The sequence below is a fragment of the Podarcis pityusensis genome, assembly GCF_964106645.2.
Source record: "Podarcis pityusensis genome assembly, chromosome: 3".
Lineage (NCBI taxonomy): Eukaryota > Metazoa > Chordata > Lepidosauria > Squamata > Lacertidae > Podarcis > Podarcis pityusensis.
Genome location: NC_138026.1, coordinates 1357403 through 1384394, shown reverse-complemented (window position 1 = coordinate 1384394; position 26992 = coordinate 1357403). Strand labels below are relative to the sequence as shown.

Sequence of the window (26992 nt, the reverse complement as noted above, 5' to 3'; positions counted from 1 at the left end):
TTCAGGTGCAGGGCACCTTTATAGGGTTTTTTAAAGTAAAACTAAAGTCTATATAACTTTTTGGGTTTTTTGGCAGAATTTGGGTGCAATTCACACATATAGTCACCCCTTCTGAGGGGATGAAGCCTGCCCAATTTCAACAAAAGGAAAGAAAGGGGGGAAATCTCACCTCTCAAGCCTCTCAGAAGCTCGTTTGTCTGTAAATGCCTTGTTAGCAGCAAAACCTGCCTAGCAAATATTTAGAGTTTTCCATTTCTCCTTGTAACTTGGGGCACACACAGACCTCCTAATATATGCAAGGGCTCTCCATTCTCTACTATGAACATGGCTGTCAACTTTTCCCTTTTCTTGTGAGGAATCCTATTCGGAATAAGGGAATTTCCTTTTAAAAAGGGGGAACGTTGACAGCTATGACTATGAAGGAGAAAAACACTCTGCCTGTGTGGACAGAGCCCCTGCTCATGTGAATCTCAGTATATATGAGGCCTTATGAGGAACAGTTGAAGGAGCTGGGTATGCTTGGTCTGGAAAAGAGGAGACTGAGAGGAGATATGAGAGCCATCTTCAGGTATCTCAAGGGCTGTCCCATGGAGGAGGGAGCAGGCTTGTTTTCTCCTGCTCTGGAGGGCAGGACTCAAAGCAATGGCTGCAAGTTACAAGAAAGGAGGTTGCAACTAAACATCAGGAAGAACTTTCTGACAGTAAGAGCTGTTGGACAGTGGAGCAGCCTCCCTCGCGAGGCAGTTGACTCTCCTTCATGGAGGTATTTAAGCAGAAGCTGGACGGCCATCTCTCATGGATGCTTTAGCTGAGATTCCTGCATTGCAGGGGGGTGGACTAGATGATCCTGGGGGTCCCTTCCAACTCTACGGTTCTATGATTCTATGATATATAGAAGCCACAAGATTGTAGTTCATGTATTGGCAAACCTACTAATGTGATTATTTAGAACCTAACTGTATACACATGCATTTAAATAGCACTGCAGCAAGTCTTCATTTCACTCCTGCTGTTTCCTGTTACAGCTTCCAGAGGGCACTATTTTGCTGTTTTATACCAGTGGCCAAAAAACCCGAATGAATGAAAAGGAAAAGAAACCTGATGACAAACTTTGCAAATCTTTCATATAATATGGGCTGGTGGTTTACCTGCAGCAGGGATGTATTATTTTGGATTGAATGCTCTCTTGACTGAATGCTCCCCCAAACACCCGCCAGGAAGGATCCACCTAGAAAACTGGATGTTAAGGGTAGGGATACAGAGTTTTATTTGGAAAGTGTGTGCAAAAGGAAGTCTGGATGAGCCTCTAGTTAAAAATGGTTTGGGCACAGAAGTACATTTCCACACCTGAGTTCATCTTCTTCTTCTGAAACTCCCCATGTTAAGGGCTGGTACTAAAAGCACAGAAGAAATCTGAACCCAGCAGGATGCCAGGCATATAGTGCCAGTCCTATCATAGAAGAAGAAGAAGAAGAAGAAGAAGAAGAAGAAGAAGAAGAAGTTTATTTATACCCCGCCCTCCCTGGCTCAGGGCAGCTAACACCAATGAAGTTACAATAAAACGTAATAGGAAGAAAAGGGAAAAAACGGTTAATTAAAATATGGGTTAAAATACAATTTAACCACCTTGCAGCTCGGGACCTCCAGAGTGGTTATTTGTGGACCTTAAGGTCCTCTGCGGGGCCCGTGGGAATGACTGCCGTTGAAAGAGAGAAGCCACCCCACTGGGCAATCAGCTCCATGACACACGGCTGCACTAATCCGCAGAGCAGTAGAGATCTGGCTGATGGACACGGCAATCTTGGACTGCAGCCTTTGAGTGAGAAGCTCCATTGCATTCTCTTACGTACATTTGCTACATTGAAGCCTCTGGCTTGCGCCTATCCCAGTCAGCGCAAGTATCACATGACCATCGACATCCATGCAGATCAGAAATGGTCATCTCCTGCTTCTTTCACAATTCCTTCCAGCACAGATTCAACAGAGTGAGAAGAGTCAGTGTGCAGGGTCCTATAAAAGAGGACTCATTGACCAAGTATGGATCCTCTGGTGGCCAAAATAGAATCAACCATACAGAAGAAGAAGAGGGACCAGTAGCCTTTGGAGAACTGGGGTGTTTGCAGAAGCACAGCAGGGAAAGCCCTGCGAAGGAGGGGAACCCCTGACTGCCCAGTAAGGACTGAGCATGCTCAGTGAGCATGACGAGCTCAGGGGTTTGACTGGCATTGTGCTGGCAGTGCGGCATACCTTCCATAAATGAATAATATCCTGACTGCTGACCTAGTGAGGAGTATCACTCTCTTGCTCTCCTTCGAGATCTGCTGCCCTTATTCATTTTTAATGTCACACCTTGATACTTTTGTGCTAAAGTTTCCACAAACTTTGGCAGTCTAATTAGTCCTTTTTTCACATATCATTTTAAAGCAATCTGAAACCATGGTTCCCTAACTCCAACCCCACATGTGGACCACTTGAAAACCATTGAGGGTCTTGGTGGACCACTTAATGCTTTTTCTGACTGTTGTAGCAATTGTGAGGGACTGTGGCCGCGTTTGTATGTCCAAATCATGGCTTGACAATAACTCATGAACCTGCTGGCTCCAAAGGAAGAGGAGACTGCAGGCACTCTGCTCCTCACTGAGCCTTTTAGGTGCAGCAGCTAAGTCAAGGTTTGGCTTAGTATGCAGTTTGACCCCAGGATTGTGGTGAAGGTCCCATCAACTGGAGCCAAGATAAGAGGTCATGGTTAAGGAGGAGAGAGCTTAAACGTGAGCCGAAGGTTTGGACACTACAAGTTCCTCTCTGGGAGTCAGCACAGTCATTTGTTCTCAGGAAGTGAGTGACACGGGAAAGAGGCCTTTCACACCGGCCAGTTAGTGCAGAGCCCTTTAGCTTCAGGCAGGAATAACAGGTTTCTACTGTCAAGGCTGAGCCACGGGCAGCAGTCCGAGATTAGCCAGAGGTTGGAAACCGAAAGCCAGCAGTCAGGATGGAAGAGGAACTTGCAGGACGACAGGAAGGCCCTGTTGCTCAATCACAACTCAGTGGGAACAGGAGAGCTTTCCTGTGCAGGAGGGTCCAGTGGCCAGTCTGCAGCACACTGCTTGCCACAAAGACCAGCTGTCCACCAATCCCCACAGCCCCTGGCATCCCCAGAGCTGGAAGGTGGAGGCAGTTGAGGCCTGCCCAAAATGGGATGGATGCAGTTCCAGCGTGGGCTCATCACTCCTGGGTGCATCCTGACATGAAGTAAGCACAATGCAACTGGCAATATGTTTGAAAAAGCACCTTTCAGTGCTCAGACAACTGCGCTCACATGAGGTGGACAGCAGCCCCAGGCTCACTGGCCGGCCTCCTCTGTCACAGCCCCATTGACCGGGTCCTGTTTTGGAGTGGATGCTCCGAAGTAGGCAGACAGAGGGACTCCCCACATGGTGGAGAACCCTGACAAGGGCGCAGAATCACACAGGAAGCCTCAGCGTGCACAGCAGGCTCCCTTCTGCAGAGCTTTACACACACACCATGTGGGGGGTGGAGCGGGGGGGCGAGGAAGGGGAGGGTGGGGTGACAGACCAAGGCCAGCAAGTGAAGCCTCATGCTTCCTCTCGTGTGAGTGTCATCGCAGGAGCACCGAATGCCTGAATAAGTTCCCTGATTTGCTGTGCTTGGAGCTTTTATACGCTTGCTATTCTTAGATATTATCAAGTATCGAGCACACAGCCAATCAGCTCTTGAGGCCTGAGAGAAACTTTGCCCCCTGCTCAACTGTTTTTCAGAGCCAGCGGAGAAAGGAGCCAAAGAAAAGGCTTTATTGCTTCAGTCGTCAGTAATTAGACCTATCATGGACACCAGCTGAATCAACAGCAATGCAATGTTCAGAGGAATGAATATGTGAAATTAATTGCTCTTATCGGAGGAATTAGTTGCTTCTGATCAAACTGCTGCATGCTTTACTGCCATCTCAGTGTGCTTCACGTTTATGAGAAGGAAGGATATAGCACCTCAAAATGGCAGTGAAAACAATGAAGCAGCCATTTAAAGAATACTTTATGCTGAATGAGCATAGTTCCTCAGAACTTTCAATGTTTCTTCTGAGTAAGCAATTACACAGTCAAGACTTGGTTATGTATATGGCGTTTATTGACCTGACTAAGGACTTCGACACTGTAAATTGCCCTGCCCTGTGGACTGTCCTTCTGAAAACTGGCTGCCCAGATAAATTTGTGAACATCATTCAGCTCCTCCATGATAATATGACAGCAACAATCGCAGATAACAATGGCTCTCAAAGTGAACCATTTACAGTGGGATCAGGTGTTAAATGGGGTTGTGTTATTGCCCAAACTCTGTTTTTTTCATTGCCATGATCCTACAACTGTCGAAGGGAAACTCCCCACTGCGGTAGAAATCAAAGCTCTTTAATCTGAGCAGGCTGAAAGCAAAGAGTAAGATTACCATAACTTCCAACGCAGTTGGACAACGTAGTGTGTGCACACTCAGAGGGTGACCTCCAAACCATCCTAAATATATTCACAGCTTAAGGAAAGCTTGGCCTATTGCTCAACATCCAAAAAACCAAAGTGCTGCACCAACAAGCACAAAACAACCCCTCTGCAGCACCACAAATCCAACTCAGTGGTGTAACGTTCAAAAGTGTTGATCACTTCTCCTACATGGGCAGTTACGTTTCCACAAGGGCCAACTTTGATGCCGAAATCCAGCATTGCCAGAGTTCTGTGAATGCAGCTTTTCCCGACTGAAGGGCAGAGAGTTTGAGGAGGGAAATCAAAATGCTTGTTTACAAAGCTATTGTATTACCAACCTTACTGTATGCTTGTGAAACATGGACCACTTATCAACACAATCTCCAACTCCTCAAAAGATTCCATCAATGGTGTCTCCAAAAATTTTTTACACATCACTTGGGAAGACAGGCAAACTAATGCCAGTGTACTGGAAGAAGCAAAGATCACCAGTGTCGAAGGAATGATTCTTCAGTATCAACTTCGTTGGACTGGTCATAATGTTCGGATGCCTGACTATCGTCTTCCAAAGCAACTACTCTATTCCCAGCTTAAGAATAAAAAGCGTAATACTGGTGGTCAACAAAAGAGGTTTAAAGACTCTCTCAAGGCAATTCTAAAAAAAAAAAAAGGAGTAGTATAAACACTGAGAACTGGGAAACACTGGCCTGCAAGTGCTCCAATTGGAGAAGAGCCTTTGCCAAAGGTGTCATGGGCTTTGAAGATGCTCAAACGCAGGATGAAAAGGAGAAACGTGCTAAGAGGAAGGCATGTTTGGCAAACCCTCACCACGATCAACTCCCACCCAGAAACCTATGTCCCCACTGTGGAAGGATGTGTGGATTCAGAATTGGCCCTCACAGTCACTTATGGACTCACTGTTAAAACCATGTTCATGGAAGACAATCTTACTCGACTAAGTAAGCATCTAGATCAAGGGAAGTAATATTCTGTATTCTGCTCTGGTCAGACCTCACCTGGAGTACTGTGTCCAGTTCTGGGCACCACAGTTCAAGAAGGACACTGACAAACTGGAACGTGTCCAGAGGAGGGCAACCAAAATGGTCAAAGGCCTGGAAACGATGCCTTATGAGGAACGGCTAAGGGAGCTGGGCATGTTTAGCCTGGAGAAGAGGAGGTTAAGGGGTGATATGATAGCCATGTTCCAATATATAAAAGGATGTCACATAGAGGAGGGAGAAAGGTTGTTTTCTGCTGCTCCAGAGAAGCGGACACGGAGCAATGGATCCAAACTACAAGAAAGAAGATTCCACCTAAACATTAGGAAGAACTTCCTGACAGTAAGAGCTGTTCGACAGTGGAATTTGCTGCCAAGGAGTGTGGTGGAGTCTCCTTCTTTGGAGGTCTTTAAGCAGAGGCTTGACAACCATATGTCAGGAGTGCTCTGATGGTGTTTCCTGCTTGGCAGGGGGTTGGACTCGATGGCCCTTGTGGTCTCTTCCAACTCTATGATTCTATGATTCTATGACTACAAGTGATCGCCAAAGAAGAAGACTGTTGCAAAACTCTTGTCCAGGCAGAAACAACGCGGCAGTGCTGCAATGCTCTTAATATGCATGCAGCTTAATGTAAACAACCCACCATAAGCAATTTTTACTATTTTTATAATACCTACCCTGGCTCAATATACAAACTTGTGGCTCACAATTAAAAGTGGTCATACCATCATAAAATATGATATGCAAAAGAGCAGGTGAGAGAAAATGTAAGGTCTGATCCGCAAGCATAGAGAGATTTGCGAATCACTTGATTTTGTGTATAAAACACACCCCATGGAAACCTTTGTTCATTCTCTGCAAGTTCAGACATGCCACAAACACTCAGAAACTATTTGTTAGCTTTGTGGGTTTCTCCTGAAACAGTCTTTGTAAAGCAAACTAGTGTGATATGGGACATGCCTGTGTGTGAGACACAGTGTTAAAATTATGGAACCATAAATCAAGTCAGCTAAAAATGGCCATTAAATGGCCAGGCTCATATTGGGGGGGGGGGGTGTTCACAGGGGCATCCTTCGCACCCTCAACAACTGGTATCATACGCTGCAATCCTACATTCAGGGAGTAAGCACCAATCAACAGAGCAGAAGTTACTGCCAAGTAAACATGCATAGGCTTCGCATGCAAATATCTGTATATCAAGGTCCATCAATGTTGACTGCCTAGTGAGTTTTCTCCTTGTAAAATGTATCTTTCACTATCCTGTTTTATTAGGGAAGTACACCAGACTGGTACTAGAGAGTAGCACTGGGAGACTTCTGTTTGATCCCCTCCCCCCATGGCAGTTGATTTATGGATCCTTCAGGGCTCTATTCTGTCCCCAATGCTACTTAACAACTATATGAAGCTACTGAGTGAGGTCAATAGTGCCATTATTATTTGAGAATAGTTAAACTGCTGTTTCTATTGCACTTTAATGATGTTTCTGTGTTTTAAGAGCTTGGTTTTATGGAATTTTATTGTTTCCCGTTCTGATCTGTGGATGTTTGGTGGCATATAAATATGCTAAATAAATAAAATAACTTTGAAAGTAAACATTGCTAATCACTACATATAAAATATTTAAAAGTGTATCTCAGGTATGTGCATGTGATGCCCACAGAACTTTCAGGGATTTTCTGTAATGATTGGTGTGAATTAGCATTTGCATTATTATCTCTTAGGTGCTCTGCCAATATTATCATATCTGTTCAGTAGTGCCGAGAGCACTCTTATCGGCTACAAAATAAAAATGCATTTTCTGTCAGAGTGGCACTGGGAGCTGCCAACACGCCAGTTAGCTAATGAGCACAGTGCATCTCCCAGGAAGCATTCACAAGGCAGGACCCTCAAAACTCTCCAGGCCAGGGCGCATGGCTTTCAGATGTTGGACAGAGCTCACTGGTGGTGGTGTTTTCCCCTTGCTGGGGAAGCAGCATCACCCCTTAAGGCTCCATCACTCTGTCCCCATTAAGTACACAAATGGACAGCAGTGCGACAGGTAGGTGCTGTTGTCTTTATTTATTTTACATTTCATGAACAATCCTAGCTTAGGTTCCCCTAACACTTTTTATCATTAGTAAACACAATAGGCATGCTTTAAAGCTATTTTTTCTGTTAGTATTCATTTTCCTTTCAGTAAAGAAGTAAGGGAGCAATCCAAATCAGATCAAGCAGGATGTGTGGAGTTAGGAACAGGCACATCTCCAGTTGGGCTCAGAAGGGGCTCATCCGGATGAAGTTCTACATCCTCAGCCATAGATGCATCGGTATAAGTCCTCCTTCCAGCAAAGCAGGCTGAGCCGAGGGCAGGATAAATGCTGAAAAGGGGGCATGGATGGGATGGGGCAGACAGACCCCTGTTCCAAACTTTGTTCAGCTTGGTCACACGATCTAGCAACCCAGCAGAAGGCGCACTGGCAAACGAGTGGTGTCTAAAGGCTTGCTTTCCCTCTGCTAGGCTTAGCGACAGGGCTGGCCCTCCCATAAGGCAAGGTGAGGCAACTGCCGCAGGCGGCAGGAATCACAGGGGCAACACAGCTGGCCTCCAATGAATGCATTGCCTGCTGCAGAATGTTCTTTGGCGCCCAGATCTGCTGCCTCCTTGCCATCCTTGCCCCCAATGCCATCTTCCCAGCAGCCTCTCCGTGAATAGGAGCTGCTGTGGGTCTCCTTCCACCACTAGGCAAGAAAAGGCAGGGGCTGCCCTCCGGGGTCTCCTGGGGTCTGCACCTGCCCAGCACGATTCAGAGAGCCCCCCCCCCCAATGGCTTTGATTCCCACTTCAGCTGTCAGCTAAGGCTTATTTGATTCCCTGCTTGCTCCCAATGTAGATCTTTACTCCCTCCTCCTTCCCTGCTGAGGGAAGCCAAAGCCATTTTGTCATTTGTCTCGGGTGCCAAAATGTATTGGGCCAGCCCTGCTCAGCAGCAGCCCTTCTCCTGAATGAAGTTTGAAGTTGCATCATTTACCCCAGTGTAATCCACTGAAAAGAATTTCCTATAGTTTGGATTACTCTGTTATATGTGATATATGCACCAATGGATCCTGCCCCTGCAAGTGTTACGTGGTAATCTACCTAGTGTTCAAAGGAGGGAGAACAGGATTCCTTGCACATTCTGTCTTCTGACAGAGAGAAGGCTCTTCATCAGGGATCTGTGAAGTGTTTTGCCCATTCCCTCACCATGAATGATTGCAACAGAGGCATCACTTAGGAAGCCAGCACAGCCCATGGCTTGTCAATTCATCCACAATGGCACAAAAGCACTTCTCCCCAGACACCAGGCAAACATAGCAAAGTACAAGCTTTTTTCAAGAGAGCATTATGTCAGAAAAGTGACCCTGGAAATAGCCATGAAAGAGCAGAGGGACAGTCTGAAATCACACAGGTACAGTTTTACGGCTGAAGCCAATCAGGTCTGACTGTGCAAACTGCCTGGACAGAAGACTGCCTGAAACCCCTCTTCAAGCTGGGCTGAGCAATTCACAAGGACATATCATGCACATACTTAATAGAACTAATAACTACTACATAATTTGAAGTTATACTGTAGGAAAGCACGAGCTCTAAAGTGTGTTATTTTCTTCTGCAAAGCACAAGTGCGCCAATAGCTCAAATATGATCACAATTATTATGGTAGTTTACAGGTTGATCAAATGTCCAAACCAGTTAGCAATGGGCAATTTTTGAGTAGCTTGCTTTTGAGTTACAAAAAGATTTCATCAGACAAAACAGCAAAGAAACAAGCAAATCTAATACAGACATTCTCCCCTCCCCCCGTGTCCGCCCCCCCACCCCCCCAGTTAGGGAAATCTTAGTCTCATTCACATAATTGTGTATATACTTGGAAAAAGAACCTACCTTAATGATGAGGGAAAGCTGAAGGTCCTCTTTCTGAAAGTTGTTTTCTTCTGAATTATTATTGCCGGGCAATCTGATGGTATTTTGAGCATTTCTGGCCATGCTGTGGATCTTCTTTAGAATGTGATCGGTTGAAGACGCTTCATTTGCAGAGGAGCTCCCTTTGTCACTTTGTGTTGGGCTAAGCAGCTGCATCTCCTCCTGATGTTGCTGACCTTCCAGAGCAAAAATCTCTCTCTGAAAGGAATTTCGTTCTTCTTTCCCATTGCAGCTATACTGAGATGACAGAGAATCCATATAGCTATTTTCCAGGCTCTCTCCACTTCTCATGTCCATGCAGTCTGCCACAGTCTTAAAATAAAGGCATGCTAGGTCTTCACTGATTTGATCATAAACTTGTTCCGCTTCCTCTGAATTTGGAATTCCACAGAGCCTAGCATTCTCTGTGTTTCCCACATTTTCCATGCTGGGCAGTTAGTTAAATCAGCTGCTTCGGTGATCTCTGAGACTTGGAACTAACTTGGCAACCGTGACAGCTAAACAGTGAGAGTAAGCAATGTTTGTGGTATACTTTCTGAATGCATTGTTACACGTGACAGATTACCAGCAATCATTTACAGACAGCTTTAAATCAACACTCTCCTGACTTGCTCCCCTTTAACCCTTGCACTGTTCAAAGTACCTACACACGCTTCTCAAAATAATTTAATGTTCTATTTTTACACCATGGTTTTTGTAAAAATGGGAGGACTAATAAAATGTAATTATTTTCACCTGGTTTTGTTGGGATTGATCTCTTATCTATCAAAACACACACACACTTTTACCATTTGAAGACTGAAAGCAACAGCAGCAAATGTTTGCTGGGTTGTTTTCTGTTCTGGATATAAGATGAATTCCCTTGTCATCCCATGTAGGGACCCAGTACCACGCCAGTCTCAGACATGAAGAAGAAGAAGAAGAAGAAGAAGAAGAAGAAGAAGTAGTTTTATTTATACCCAGCCACTCTGGGTGGTTTCCAGCACATAAAACATAATAAAACATCAAACATTAAAAACTACCCACTACAGGGCTCCCTTCAGATGTCTTCTAAAAGTTCCATAGTTTTTTATCTCCTTGACATCTGATGGGATGGTGTTCCACAAGTGTGCAAGAAAAACTGCATTAACTGAGTTTGTAAGTGTTGTAAATAAAAATATGCCCTTTTCCCTTATGAGGTATCCAAGAGCCCATATAGAGTCCTTACATAGGTTCCCTATTGGTAGGAGAAAATAACAGAGGCCAACCAGAGAATATTGAGAAGCAAAGCTGCTAGTAAGCTTGATCTTTATTGATCTGTTGCAACAGGGTGCTCCCCTCACACGCAGGAAAGGAGGAGGACCCAGAAAAATGGCATGCAAGGCCTTATAAAGACTTTTGAAATTCCCATCCTGTAGATCAAGACCACCCCCCAGAAACATCATACATACATCACAGAAAAGGTGGTCTTAAAACAGAAATTGTAATATTGTTTTTCTCCTGTTTTTGTTTATCTCCTGTCTGGCAGGTTACTTGATTGGATTTCCTGGGTAGCCTGGCCAGTCTTTTGTAATGATAAATACTTAGTTCCTGGGCCAGGTCACAGGCTCACACCCTTATTCAAACACAGACATACCCTTAAGACAGGATTTGTGAAGGAAAAGACAATGGGGGGTGGGGGGGCTTTTCCAGTTTGACCTTGCAGAGAAAACATTTGCTCAGTTTAGGAATCAAAATGGTTTCAGGTTGGCCTTCCTGTGCTGACCTATGTATGTGCTTGGTTGGTACACTTATGAACATTACCATATATCTAAGACCATAAAATTCCTATCACATAAGACAAACACGAGGACTCTTACAAACATTCCTAAACAATTAGGACTGGGGTACATTCATATGATAGGGGTGGGGGGAAACGGAATCACGATTGAGATGTTTTGATAACACGCAGCTTTCTCTGTAACACCTGAGTTGGGAGAGACTGTGCAGCTTTTTGGTGCCTGGATAGTGGTGGACTCGGTGATGGTGAATAAGCTAAACCTGAATCTTGAAAAGACAGAGCCTTGGTGGGTTACTCCCTTTTCCAAGAACTGGGGACTGTTGTCTGTGGTATTGCACTCCCCCTTGTAGACTGTGGGTAGAGTTTGAGAAAACTATGCTGGTGCAAGTCCAGGTGGAAACCACAGCTGAGTGCCTTTCACCAGCTTTGGCTGGCCCCCCGTATGGATGTCCCTGAACAGGCAGTGTCTGGCTACTATTGGTGATTTCATGCCTGAATCAGCACAATTCCCTCTGCAAGGCTGCCTTAAGGTCTGGCTCAGAAGCTGCAGTTGGCGCAGAACACTTTGGGGGACATCTCACAAACAATGCAGGTGTTGAAAGCTCTGAACTGACTGCCAACTGACTTCAGTAGCACTACTGAAGCACATTTATAGTTCACATTTTGACATAAAAAACTCTAGGCAGCTCAGGACTGGAACCTGAAAGACAGCCTGCTTCCTCATCACCTGCCAGGACTTTGAGGTCATCAGGGAACGATGCCTGTCTCGCATTGCCACAGTTCTCTGAAATACAGTATGTGGCAACTATAAGAGGGCACCTCCAACTCTTGAATGTTCTCTCTTCTCAGATATGAGCAGTACCAACACTATTTACAAGAAATACTGTTTTGTTTTATTTGTGATGTTCCTCACTCTGGTACAGTGTGAATAACAATGAAGAGCAAGATATATATAATTTAAATAAATACATGCACCAACCCACACCAAATGACAAACCCTGTTCAATAATTTGCAGTTTGCTCTATTCCTCCACTGCAAAATATATTTTGAAACTATTCCCTTCCCTACTTGCTCACAAAAAGCTTCCTTTGAGAAGAGTCTGTTATTTTAGTTTTGTCCTAGTGGAGGAATTCCAGTATGCAAAGGATGCGAGAACGTTTGTAGATGTACATGACATCCTAGCTGGATTAGTTGCCTATACCTTGTGGAGAAGGGAATATATATATGATGGGTAATTTGTTAGTCTTCAAACTATCAATCATCTCAACTTGACAAAACTAAACTTTCACTATATATCTATATCTCAATATACAAATCCATAACTGAAGTTGGAATAAGCTATGAAACTTCCAGTTAGCTTATTCTTATTTAGTTAAAACTAAAAAGCAATTTAAAATAGTTTATTAAGATTCTTGAGGGGGTTTTATAATTAGTTACCGTTTTTGTGCATAAATGCAATTCGAGTACCAATTGTCAAGGCAGTGACTTATCTTATTATACTTAATTGCTTCATTTATCCCAGTCACATCTAAATTAACCACATAAAAAGAGGAAGCTGTACAACACTACATATAATACCTCCCCATGTAAAAATAAAAATAATAATTCCTTGACAGAGCACCTATGGGATTATAACTATTCATATCCTTACTGCAAAGATTTAAATGCAGATTTCCCTGCAGTTGCTTAGAACAGCTCCCATTACTGAGAGATGATTCAAAGAGTTTTACAACATGCTTACTTTAAAAATATCACATTCATAAGAGCTTAAGTAGCAAGTATCATTGCTACAGGAAGAGCCTTTCAGAATAGATTGTTTAATTAACAGCCCACTGTTAATCCTTGCATTTGGTCTTATGTACTTAGAGAGGTAAAAGGTAAAGGGACCCCTGACCATTAGGTCCAGTTGTGGCCGACTCTTGGGGTTGCGGCGCTCATCTCGCTTTATTGGCTGAGGGAGCCGGCATGCAGCTTCCGGGTCATGTGGCCAGCATTACTAAGCCGCTTCTGGCGAACCAGAGCAGCGCACAGAAACTGTCATAGACCAAATGACCAAATTTTCATAGACCAAATTTTGGTCTATGACCAAATGTCATAGACCAAATGGAGCAAACAGCACGCAGACCTAGTGGTAGGAGGAAAAAATCCTTAAATAAGAGACACGGGGGAATGATTAATGGACTTCAATGTCTGTACACTAATGCGCAAAGCATGGGAAATAAACAAGATGAGCTTGAGCTCTTGGTACAGCAAACTAAATATGACATCACTGAAACCTGGTGGGATAAGTCCCACGATTGGAATGTAATAATGGAGGGATACAATCTATTTCAGAGAAACAGACCAGACAAGAAAGGAGGAGGAGTGGCGTTATATGTCAGGGATGTGTATACCTGTGAAGAGATCCAAGATTTAGAACCTCAAAGCCAAAGTGAGAGCATTTGGGTCAAAATTAAGGGAGAGAATAATAACAGTGACCTCATTGTGGGAGTTTACTATAGATCCCTAAGCCAAACGGAGGACACAGATGATGCCTTCCTGGAACAGATGGCCAAGCATGCAAAAAGAAGGGAGATAGTAGTAATGGGGGACTTCAATTACCCGGATATTTGTTGGATGTCAAACTCAGCCAAGAGCATAAGGTCAAACAGATTCCTCACTGGCCTTGCAGACAACTTCATTGTCCAGAAAGTGGGAGAAGCAACAAGAGGAACAGCCATTTTAGATCTGGTCCTAACCAATGTTGATGACCTGGTTAGTGGGGTAGAAGTGGAAGGATCATTAGGCACGAGTGATCATGCTCTTCTGAAGTTTACTATACAGCGGAAAGGAGCAGCCAAGCATACTAGGACTCAATTTCTTGACTTTAAGAAAGCCGACTTCATAAAACTTAGGGAAGTGCTGGGTGAGATCCCATGGACAGTAATACTAAAAGGAAAGGGAGTTCATGATGGCTGGGAGTTTGTTAAGAGGGAGATAGTAAAAGCACAACGTCAGGCAATACCAATGAAACGGAAACATGGAAGGTGCCTAAAGAAGCCAGGGTGGCTATCTAAAGAACTTTTAACTGAGTTAAGATTAAAAAAGGATGTGTACAAAAAATGGAAAAGGGGGGAAACCACCAAAGAGGAATTCAAACAAATAGCCAGCACGTGTAGACACAAAGTCAGAAAAGCTAAAGCACAGAATGAACTCAGGCTTGCTAGAGAGATTAAAAGCAACAAAAAAGGCTTTTATGGGTATGTTCGTAGCAAAAGGAAGAACAAAGAAACAGTGGGGTCACTCAGAGGAGAAGATGGTGAAATGCAAACAGGGGACACAGAAAGGGCTGAACTCCTCAATGCCTTCTTTGCCTCAGTCTTCTCCGATAAAGAAAACAATGCCCGACCTGAAGAATTTGGAGCAAATGATTCAGCAGAGGAAACACAGCCCAGAATAACTAAGGAGATAGTACAAGAATACTTGGCTAGTTTAGATGTATTCAAGTCTCCAGGGCCAGATGAACTGCATCCAAGAGTATTAAAAGAACTGGCAGATGTGATCTCAGAACCACTGGCAGTCATCTTTGAGAATTCCTGGAGAACAGGCGAAGTCCCGGCAGACTGGAGGAGGGCAAATGTTGTCCCTATTTTCAAAAAGGGGGAAAGAGAGGACCCAAATAATTACCGCCCAGTCAGTCTGACATCAATACCAGGGAAGATTCTGGAGCAGATCATTAAGCAAACAGTCTGTGAGCACCTAGAAAGGAATGCTGTGATCACCAATAGTCAGCATGGATTTCTGAAAAATAAGTCATGTCAGACTAACCTGATCTCGTTTTTTGACAGAATTACAAGCCCGGTAGATGAAGGGAACGCAGTGGATGTAGCCTACCTTGATTTCAGCAAGGCATTTGACAAGGTGCCCCATGATATTCTTGTAAAGAAGCTGGTAAAATGCGGTCTTGACTATGCTACCACTCAGTGGATTTGTAACTGGCTGACTGACCGAACCCAAAGGGTGCTCATCAATGGTTCCTCTTCATCCTGGAGAAGAGTGACTAGTGGGGTGCCACAGGGTTCTGTCTTGGGCCCGGTCTTATTCAACATCTTTATCAACGACTTGGATGATGGACCCAAGGGCATCCTGATCAAATTTGCAGATGACACCAAACTGGGAGGGGTGGCTAACACCCCAGAGGACAGGATCACACTTCAAAACGACCTTGACACATTAGAGAACTGGGCCAAAACAAACAAGATGAATTTTAACAGGGAGAAATGTAAAGTATTGCACTTGGGCAAAAAAAATGAGAGGCACAAATACAAGATGGGTGACACCTGGCTTGAGAGCAGTACATGTGAAAAGGATCTAGGAGTCTTGGTTGACCACAAACTTGACATGAGCCAACAGTGTGACGCGGCAGCTAAAAAAGCCAATGCAATTCTGGGCTGCATCAATAGGAGTATAGCATCTAGATCAAGGGAAGTAATAGTGCCACTGTATTCTGCTCTGGTCCGACCTCACCTGGAGTACTGTGTCCAGTTCTGGGCACCACAGTTCAAGAAGGACACTGACAAACTGGAACGTGTCCAGAGGAGGGCAACCAAAATGGTCAAAGGCCTGGAAATGATGCCTTATGAGGAACGGCTAAGGGAGCTGGGCATGTTTAGCCTGGAGAAGAGGAGGTTAAGGGGTGATATGATAGCCATGTTCCAATATATAAAAGGATGTCACATAGAGGAGGGAGAAAGGTTGTTTTCTGCTGCTCCAGAGAAGCGGACACGGAGCAATGGATCCAAACTACAAGAAAGAAGATTCCACCTAAACATTAGGAAGAACTTCCTGACAGTAAGAGCTGTTTGACAGTGGAATTTGCTGCCAAGGAGTGTGGTGGAGTCTCCTTCTTTGGAGGTCTTTAAGCAGAGGCTTGACAACCATATGTCAGGAGTGCTCTGATGGTGTTTCCTGCTTGGCAGGGGGTTGGACTCGATGGCCCTTGTGGTCTCTTCCAGCTCTATGATTCTATGATTCTATGATTCTACAGAAACGCCGTTTACCTTCCCGCTGGAGCGGTACCTATTTATCTACTTGCACTTTGATGTGCTTTCGAACTGCTAGGTTGGCAGGACCAAGCAATGGGAGCTCACCCCGTCACGGGGATTTGAACCGCCGACCTTCTGATCAGCAAGCCCTAGGCTCAGTGGTTTAACCCACAGCGCCACCCGCGTCCCTAGTAATTAGAGGGGTACATTTTCCTAAATGTGGTTTGAAAATGGCAGGACCTATATTTAAAACCCTGGCCTCTAAGCTTGGCACACAAACCCTGGCACACAAATGCCAACAAAATCTATGCCAGCATTAAACATTGGCTTGGGTTCTAAAATTCCTTCCATGAATGGAAACAGAGTTCACGTTTATAAAACTGAGCTTGCCTGCCTACCTGCTCCATGAAATTGTGCTCCCAGGGATTTAGGGAGGGCTGCAGAAGGATGGCGGGGTTGACAAAATCCCTGCTTTACATGAATGGAGAAACAATCGAGCCACTGCAATTAAAGTGTACCAGTAAAACATAAGACAAAAGGCAAATATCTAGATCAACAAGGGTGAGAGCTTCTGCTTCTGCAGCATAAACCAAAATGTAGCACACTCTAGAATGCATTTAAATATACACACATATATACCGGTACATACAAAGCTTTACACAAAAAATTGTGAAATTCAAACTGATAAGGATATGATTTGGCACTCACTTTTCCTTGTTTTAGCATGCACTGAAGATAGAGGAAACTATCAGAAGACACTTCCTTGGAAATAACTTTGTTTAAGAATGTGATCATTCAAGCTTTACAGGAAGGAAATTAGTTATAAACACCTATTCGTGTACTCTAACGCAGAGACCATGTAGGAGAGAGTAGATCTAGAAATTTTAACTACCGGTATATGCTGAGTCTGCTGCTAGTTCCTCTGATGTATACACACTAGGAAGAGAATTGTGACAAAGTAATTTTGAATCAGTAAATGGAAAATTTGCTGCTTATATTAGATTATATATTATATTAGATTAAACCATCACATTTCTTCAATAACTTAACATAAAGTTTGCCTTTATTTTCATTTAGATCTTATTAAAGCATATGCAATTGCTACATAGCTCAACCCTTAGCGTTCTGTACATAGCAATTTAAACCAATCTGTGCATGCATGATATAGAACGTGTGCATTCCACTTTTTACAACTTGCAGAACAGCAAGTTATAAAATTAATTATTTGATTAAGTTAGAAGACTGAAAGCTTAAAGTGCATTTAAGATTATTTCCATCTCAGATTTCCAGTGACTTAGCCTTCCATGTTTCTCTATAAAAGCTTTTAACCCTTCCCACAAATGTTTTGCAGTCTATCCCAGCTGAACAGGAGATTTCACATGGTATTGCTCTTGTTCATACACATATACAATTTCTGAGAAGGCTTCTTATGAACAATGCCTTTATTTTAAGAAAGCATTAAGTCTGAAGCAATGGCTCAATTATTTCAGCATTTTGTACCCACAGACCTGGCATGTGACTGTGAATTAAATGTTTTATGAACACTAGAAGAAAGACAAAGACAAGTATGCTGCCAAGAAAGGAGGAGGAGTGGCGTTATATGTCAGGGATGTGTATACCTGTGAAGAGATCCAAGATTTAGAACCTCAAAGCCAAAGTGAGAGCATTTGGGTCAAAATTAAGGGAGAGAATAATAACAGTGACCTCATTGTGGGAGTTTACTATAGATCCCCAAGCCAAACGGAGGACACAGATGATGCCTTCCTGGAACAGATGGCCAAGCATGCAAAAAGAAGGGAGATAGTAGTAATGGGGGACTTCAATTACCCGGATATTTGTTGGATGTCAAACTCAGCCAAGAGCATAAGGTCAAACAGATTCCTCACTGGCCTTGCAGACAACTTCATTGTCCAGAAAGTGGGAGAAGCAACAAGAGGAACAGCCATTTTAGATCTGGTCCTAACCAATGTTGATGACCTGGTTAGTGGGGTAGAAGTGGAAGGATCATTAGGCACGAGTGATCATGCTCTTCTGAAGTTTACTATACAGCGGAAAGGAGCAGCCAAGCATACTAGGACTCAATTTCTTGACTTTAAGAAAGCCGACTTCATAAAACTTAGGGAAGTGCTGGGTGAGATCCCATGGACAGTAATACTAAAAGGAAAGGGAGTTCATGATGGCTGGGAGTTTGTTAAGAGGGAGATAGTAAAAGCACAACGTCAGGCAATACCAATGAAACGGAAACATGGAAGGTGCCTAAAGAAGCCAGGGTGGCTATCTAAAGAACTTTTAACTGAGTTAAGATTAAAAAAGGATGTGTACAAAAAATGGAAAAGGGGGGAAACCACCAAAGAGGAATTCAAACAAATAGCCAGCACGTGTAGACACAAAGTCAGAAAAGCTAAAGCACAGAATGAACTCAGGCTTGCTAGAGAGATTAAAAGCAACAAAAAAGGCTTTTATGGGTATGTTCGTAGCAAAAGGAAGAACAAAGAAACAGTGGGGTCACTCAGAGGAGAAGATGGTGAAATGCAAACAGGGGACACAGAAAGGGCTGAACTCCTCAATGCCTTCTTTGCCTCAGTCTTCTCCGATAAAGAAAACAATGCCCGACCTGAAGAATTTGGAGCAAATGATTCAGCAGAGGAAACACAGCCCAGAATAACTAAGGAGATAGTACAAGAATACTTGGCTAGTTTAGATGTATTCAAGTCTCCAGGGCCAGATGAACTGCATCCAAGAGTATTAAAAGAACTGGCAGATGTGATCTCAGAACCACTGGCAGTCATCTTTGAGAATTCCTGGAGAACAGGCGAAGTCCCGGCAGACTGGAGGAGGGCAAATGTTGTCCCTATCTTCAAAAAGGGGAAAAGAGAGGACCCAAATAATTACCGCCCAGTCAGTCTGACATCAATACCAGGGAAGATTCTGGAGCAGATCATTAAGCAAACAGTCTGTGAGCACCTAGAAAGGAATGCTGTGATCACCAATAGTCAGCATGGATTTCTGAAAAATAAGTCATGTCAGACTAACCTGATCTCGTTTTTTGACAGAATTACAAGCCTGGTAGATGAAGGGAATGCAGTGGATGTAGCCTACCTTGATTTCAGCAAGGCATTTGACAAGGTGCCCCATGATATTCTTGTAAAGAAGCTGGTAAAATGCGGTCTTGACTATGCTACCACTCAGTGGATTTGTAACTGGCTGACTGACCGAACCCAAAGGGTGCTCATCAATGGTTCCTCTTCATCCTGGAGAAGAGTGACTAGTGGGGTGCCACAGGGTTCTGTCTTGGGCCCGGTCTTATTCAACATCTTTATCAACGACTTGGATGATGGACTCAAGGGCATCCTGATCAAATTTGCAGATGACACCAAACTGGGGGGGGGGGGGGGCTAACACCCCAGAGGACAGGATCACACTTCAAAACGGCCTTGACAGATTAGAGAACTGGGCCAAAACAAACAAGATGAATTTTAACAGGGAGAAATGTAAAGTATTGCACTTGGGCAAAAAAAATGAGAGGCACAAATACAAGATGGGTGACACCTGGCTTGAGAGCAGTACATGTGAAAAGGATCTAGGAGTCTTGGTTGACCACAAACTTGACATGAGCCAACAGTGTGACGCGGCAGCTAAAAAAGCCAATGCAATTCTGGGCTGCATCAATAGGAGTATAGCATCTAGATCAAGGGAAGTAATAGTGCCACTGTATTCTGCTCTGGTCAGACCTCACCTGGAGTACTGTGTCCAGTTCTGGGCACCACAGTTCAAGAAGGACACTGACAAGCTGGAACGTGTCCAGAGGAGGGCAACCAAAATGGTCAAAGGCCTGGAAATGATGCCTTATGAGGAACGGCTAAGGGAGCTGGGCATGTTTAGCCTGGAGAAGAGGAGGTTAAGGGGTGATATGATAGCCATGTTCCAATATATAAAAGGATGTCACATAGAGGAGAGAGAAAGGTTGTTTTCTGCTGCTCCAGAGAAGCGGACACGGAGCAATGGATCCAAACTACAAGAAAGAAGATTCCACCTAAACATTAGGAAGAACTTCCTGACAGTAAGAGCTGTTTGACAGTGGAATTTGCTGCCAAGGAGTGTGGTGGAGTCTCCTTCTTTGGAGGTCTTTAAGCAGAGGCTTGACAACCATATGTCAGGAGTGCTCTGATGGTGTTTCCTGCTTGGCAGCGGGTTGGACTCGATGGCCCTTGTGGTCTCTTCCAACTCTATGATTCTATGATTCTATGATTCTAAGAAAAGCTCCAATAAAACAGGCATATGATTCTTGCTGATAGTTTATATGTTGTGGCTCTTTTGGGACGGCACTAACAAGCAGATCCTTCACATTGTCAAGTGACCCATTGTTGGGCAGTGGAGTAATATCCAACAGATGACACAAAAGGGGATATAATCTGTGGGATTCATAGCTTGCTTGGGGAGGTTCTTTCTAAAGGCAGGCCCATGAGATGAGAAGACAGGCTGCGTATCTGGTAGCACATCTGTGGTTACTCACTAGAAAAAGAACAAACAAATTCTCATTTACTGCCATCTTTTGACATTCATATGTATACAGCTATGTTTCAAGAGACTATTAGACTCTTTAGATCTCTTTCCCAGAAAAACAACAACTGCTGGAACATGCAGTCATATGACCTCGGTTATATCAGTAATAACAGATATACCTCTGTAGATACGTTTGGGTTTTTAGTCCCCAAACTTCTCAGACATCAAGATTTTATTACTTAGTTATTTATTATAACCCACCAAGTACATGTTTCTATTTCTCCCCACTTTATCCTCACAACTACCCTGTGAGGTAGGTTAGACTGAGAGCTGTGACTGGCCCAGGCCACCCAGTGAGATCCACGGCTGAGGAGGGATTTGAACCCTGGTCTCCACACGTCCTAGTCTACCATTCTAACCACTATACCACACTAACTCACTATGCATCACTATGACTAGGAGTTACTGAACTGGCACAATATGAGGACTTTAATGTGGCTATTAAGCTTGAAATGATTAAGATGACTGATAAAATCCTATGGCACAAGATACATGTGAAACATTTACCAATTTACATATTTCCATAGGCAGACAATGTCACTGTTGGGTTTCTCTACAAAAGAAGTATTTTACCTAGATCTCCATCGAGGACAACACATTTCTAAGAATTATTAGATTATGAAGCATTGCAAAGCTTCCTGAAGCAACAGAAACCTTCTAAGAGCTTATTTGGATATTACTACCATAGCTGCCAAGTGTGTATCTTGGCACTTTGCTTTTTTGATGAAACATTTGCAAGTTGATAACCAAAGATCTCATTTGCAGTCAGAGTCCCATGTTCTCAAAGTTCATTTCTGAACATTAATTTACAGCAATGTTACATTATTAGCAGGGGAATAGAAGGATGAACAATTGTAGTACAGTGGTACCTTGGGTTAAGTACTTAATTCGTTCCAGAGGTCCGTACTTAACCTGAAACTGTTCTTAACCTGAAGCACCACTTTAGCTAATGGGGCCTCCTGCTGCTGCCGTGCCGCTGGAGCACAATTTCTGTTCTCATCCTGAAGCAAAGTTCTTAACCTGAGGTACTATTTCTGGGTTAGCGGAGTCTGTAACCTGAAGCGTATGTAACCTGAAGCGTATGTAACCCGAGGTACCACTGTATTGAGGTGTATGCTGGCAGCAAGACATGAGACTCAGCTCTAAAGTACCGTATTTTTCGCTCTATAACACGCACCTGACCATAACACGCACGTAGTTTTTAGAGGAGGAAAACAAGAAAAAAATATTCTAAACGAAACGGTGGATGTATGATTTTTGTGGTTCATGCTGTGGCCACAGACATGTGATCTGACGGTGAGTTTGGGGTAGCCCAATGCAAAAATCCTGAGGATCCATGTGGATCCATGCTTTGTAACCACGTTTTTGCGCCATTGCGGCCCCATGAAACAGTGGGTGCGTGTGTTTTTTGGTGCAGGCTGCAGCCATGGACATGCTATGTGATCTGATGGTGAATTTGGGGTGACCCAGTGCAAAAATCCTGAGGATCCATGTGGATCCGTGCTTTGTAACCACGTTTTAAGTGGGGAGGGAAGGAAAAGCATTCATGGGACAAGGAGCACGTGTGGGGTATGTGGAGAAGGATGCTGCTAATAATGCAGGAGAGGCTCCTCTCCGGCTTTGCTCCTTTAAAACAAGCAGGCTCTGCTTCTCTCCCTCCTCCCCGGCAAGGAAACCACAATAGTAACCACTCTGAGACAAATCAAGAAAAATTGTGACCAACACTCTCCCCCAACAAGCGCAGTGAGGTCAAAACACACCTGGCCCTAAAGGCGCAGGGCGCTGGAAGTCACAGGGCACTGGGGGAGTGAACGGGAAGCAAGAGAAGGAGAACGATCCCTCACACACACAGAGACACACAGAGTGTCAATTCTAAAGTCGCAGGGGCGCAGGGAGAGTGAAGGGGAAGCAGGAGGAGGAGAACGATAGCACACACACACACACACACACACACACACACACAGCCCCTACAGTGACTAATCCAAAATCGGACAGCAACAAACTGCAGGCAGGGACAGAGAGCAGGGGTTGTTTTAAAGCAGCCAACTCCCGCTCTGCTTCTCTCCCTCCTTCCCGGCTCCGCTAGCTGACAGGAGCCGCTTACACCCGCTTTGCTGTTTCAAAGCGAGCCACGGACTGCTCACGACTGCAGCAGATTCCCCCGCCATCTGTAGGCATTCACTCCATAACACGCACAGACATTTCCCCTTACTTTCTAGGAGGAAAAATCTGCGTGTTATGGAGCGAAATTTACGGTAGCTTCCTTGTTTTTGGACCATTGTAAAAAGCTGCTCTCATTTTACAGGTGATCCATATTTGAAAACTGCCTTGTATGTAATGGTCTCAGTAAGGCTAAAGGTTTTGAAAACTTTGCAGCCAAGTTAACTTCTATAATCGTTTCTAGAGCACTTTCCCATGTAAAACAAGCTTTAGAATGCTTACTCTGTTTACAAAGAACCACTCCTGGATCAGGCCAAAGGCTGATCTAGTTCTCAGTGGACAACCAGATGTCCATGGGAAGCCTGAGAGTAGGATTTCTTTACCTTCACAGTAATAATAGCAACAACAACAACAATATTTTTTTACTTATACCCCGCCCATCTGACCGGGCCTCCCCAGCCACTCTGGGCGGCTCCCAACAGAATATTTAAAACACAAGAAAACATCAAACATTAAAAACTTCCCTAAACAGGGCTGCCTTCAGATGTCTTCTAAAAGTCAGGTAGTTGTTTATTTCCTTGACATCTGATGGGAGGGTGGTTCACAGGGCAGGTGCCACTACCGAGAAGGCCCTCTGCCTGGTTCCCTGTAACCTCACTTCTCGCAGTGAGGGAACCGCCAGAAGGTCCTCGGAGCTGGACCTCTGTGTCTGGGCTGAACGATGGGAGTGGAGACGCTCCTTCAGGTATACTGGGCCGATGCCGTTTAGGGCTTTAAAGTTCAGCACCAACAGAATTGTGCTTGGAAATGTATGGGAGCCAATGTAAGTCTTTCAGGACTGGTGTTATATGGTCTCAGCGGCTATTCCCAGTCACCAGTCTAGCTGCCACATTCTGGATTAGTTGTAGTTTCCGGGTCACCTTCAAAGGTAGCCCCACATAGAGCACATTGCAGTAGTCCAAACGGGAGATAACTAGAGCATGCACCACTCTGGCCAGACAGTCTGCAAACAGGTAGGGTCTCAGCCTGTGTACCAGATGGAGCTGGTAGACAGTTGCCCTGGACACAGAATTGACCTGCACTTCCATGGACAGCAAAATGACTCTCAGCCTCCGCATCTGGTCCTTTAAGGGCACAGTTACCGTATTTTTCGCTCTACAGGACGCACCGGACCATAAGAGGGGGAGAACGGGGGGGGGGATTCTCTCCCCTCTCTGCTCAGTGCCCCTTCAGCGAAGCGGCAGGAGAAACGGAGCCCCTTCCACTTCTCCTCCCACTTCGCTGAAGGGGCGCTGCGCAGCTCTCCCTCTCTGCTGAAGCCAGGAGAGTCTTGCTCTCCCGGCTTCAGCAAAAGGAACCCGAAGCCTTCGGAGCGCAGTGCGAGGTCCCGCTGCGCTCCAAAGGCTTCAGGCGACCCCTCTCGCTCTCCAGGCTTCAACGAAAGCAATGCGAAGCTTCAGAGGCTTCGTGTTGCCATCGCTGAAGCCAAGGAGCCTGCATTCGCTCCTTGGTTTTCAATGGTGAAATTGGTGTCTCCCCCCCCCCCCCACAAAGCAGATTCAAAGGTGAATGAAAGAATACTTACATACAAATTCAGATTTGTTTTGCAAGATTTCCCATCCTTCATAGCAACTGCTAAAATGGGTTGAATTCTACAGCTGTGTTGGTAATGCAGTCTACTTGGTATATCCTCCTTCTTATCAACACGCATGTGAGGATGAACATTGGCTAATGCATTTTATACTTCAGCAAATTTCCCTTCAGATAAAATCCAAAAAGAAGGCTTTAATAGAAGGATCCTGAGAAATTGTTTGGTTTACATGCACAAAGAAGAAGCTGGTGGTCAATAAATGTGTAGCTAATAGATAAACAACTCCACCTACTGCAAGATTGTGGTCAGTTCCTTGCTGTACTCCCAGATTTCAATAGGATTTTAAGCAGCCTAACTTGACAACCATTGCAATCATAATATATTAAGCACACGTGCATAGTCTTGTAACACTGTAAAGACCAATTAATCTATTGTGGCATGAGCTTTCATAGTCCAAGTCTTCAATCCTACATGCACTTACCTGGAAGTAAACACCACTGAATTCAATGTGGCTTTTTTCTGAGTTGACCTATACAGTTTTCCCCTGTAATGCTCACTTCATCAGATGCATAAAGTGTTAAGCAGCTACAGCTTTATGCTATAAAGCGAAGTATTACAATAAACATAATATGTAAGGCCAGTTCATGGTATGATATACCAACCGCAACTCAAGCTGAATTTAAACAAGACAAGTGATGAGCAAAAATCACACATCATATGTAAGGTTCTTTACATAAACACAGGCCTGTATGTATGCAGCATTTACATGTCACACCAGTTCCCTGCCCTGCTGTGGGGCATGTAAATTCTGTGAACATACATATTGGCACATAGGTTCAGAGTTCTTTAAATGCAATTCCAGGCCACCCATATATAATTACTAGTTGCATGCTCCCAGTATCCCAGTTAAGCCTTAGGCGAGCATTTCTCAGGTAGTAATAATGGACCAGTTCAAGGGTCCCCAACCAGTATAAAGCGTACACATGGGGCGAGAGGAAGAAGTGCTGCTAGTTGGTGCTGCTAGTTGGGGGAGGGGTGCCAGAGCCCCTCCCCCAGCTGCAGTCAGCCTGCTCCTCAGTCACCAATTCAGACTGAAAGAAAACTTGTTATCTCTTCACAACAAAAAACAAAAGACTGACTGGAAAAGATGGCCCACTTCATGCACAGTGTTCCAGCACTGCCCTACTTCTGTTTTGAAATGAAAGTCATGCTCAAGATTAAGTTTAGGGCATGGGTAGGCAAACTAAGGCCCGGGGACTGGATCTGGCCCAATTGCCTTCTAAATCCAGCCTGCGGATGGTCCGGGAATCAGCATGTTTTCACATGAGTAGAATGTGTGTTTTTATTTAAAATGCATCTCTGGGTTATTTGTGGGGCATAGGAATTTGTTCATTTTCTTTTCTTTCAAAATAAAGTTCGGCCCCCCACAAGGCCTGAGGGACAGTGGACCAGCCCCCTGCTGAAAAAGGTTGCTGACCCCTGGTTTAGGGTAAGTTAGGATTACGCTTAGGCTGGGAAAGGTAAAGAGCTCAAAGTGCATTACAAGTGCACAATCTTCATGGAATGGAGCCAGCTGCTTTCTGCAGGTGACACAGGCAAATGCACTCTCCTTTCCCAGCCTGAGCAAGTCAGTGGCACCAGCTGCCCTCCACACTCTGCAAAGCTGATGAAACACAGGTGGGGGCAGGGAGTGTCACTATTTAATTTCTTACAAGGGGCCAGGGGACGGGGACACTTGTTGCAGTCAGATGGACGTGCTTCAAAGCAAGGTGCTGGAGAGGCTTCAGCTGCTGCCACCCCAATTCCCCAAGAATGCCTCATGGCCCAAGTGGGAAAGTAAGCGGGGGGGGGGGGGGGAGTTGGAGTCCCACCAAGTGCATTATTTTTTTTAAATTTAAAAAAATCTGGTGGGGCAGAAGACCTTGCTGTGGCACCCATGGGACCACATTGGGGAAGGCAGGACTAGATTATGGCTGAATCGCAGGCACACACTTTCCAAGTTGGTATGGGCTCAGTTTTGCTTATTCGTTGTGGCCACCACAGAAATATGAACATCACTGCTAAGATTTTTGAAGAGAATCTTGAAGCGAGCAATACTTACGGCTCTTACCGGAATATCCCGACACTGCTCTAGTTACTATAACGTTACTATAATGTTCCAAAATAATTTCCCTGTAATCTGCTGAACAAGTCAGTTTGAAAAGCTATAAATGAATTATTATTATTAAGCTTCTAGCCCAACTGCAATATTTTAGGAGGTGTTCTTTTAATTCTAGATAAAGTGCTGCATCCAATCATTCCTTCCTGGTTTTGGAATGATATTGATGCTCTGTCCTGGTCATTTCGTCCCTTCTTCTGTTACAATAGCATTCTGCTCTCCATCCCGACCAAGTCCCGCGACTCTGTCCTTCCGCGGCCACGAGCCCGGTCAGCCCCGCTCCTTGGCCGCATCCCTGAGGCGCCCGCCTCACCTGC

The 26992-nt window shown here is 44.5% G+C and overlaps 2 protein-coding genes and 1 long non-coding RNA gene across 3 annotated transcripts in view; 1 reads left to right on the top strand and 2 right to left on the bottom strand.

Annotated features, from left to right (window-relative positions):
- Positions 1 to 9935, bottom strand: part of CLIC5 (chloride intracellular channel 5) — a 62848-nt gene extending 52913 nt beyond the window's left edge. The window contains exon 1 of the mRNA XM_080997468.1: positions 9381 to 9935. Coding sequence (XP_080853594.1) covers positions 9381 to 9845 — 465 coding nt within the window. The 5' untranslated portion in view covers positions 9846 to 9935. The remainder of the gene's footprint in view (positions 1 to 9380) is intronic.
- LOC308472536 overlaps positions 5740 to 26992 on the top strand; it is a 188134-nt gene continuing 166881 nt past the window's right edge. Inside the window, exon 1 of the long non-coding RNA XR_013983564.1 lies at positions 5740 to 6018. This is a non-coding gene — a long non-coding RNA (uncharacterized lncRNA). The remainder of the gene's footprint in view (positions 6019 to 26992) is intronic.
- Positions 20438 to 26338, bottom strand: ENPP5 (ectonucleotide pyrophosphatase/phosphodiesterase family member 5; the record flags this gene model as incomplete). The annotated part of the gene is given in 6 exon segments (XM_081000063.1): positions 20438 to 20613; positions 20616 to 20690; positions 24512 to 24553; positions 24556 to 24664; positions 24668 to 24684; positions 26230 to 26338. Coding segments are annotated over 6 exon segments (528 nt in total).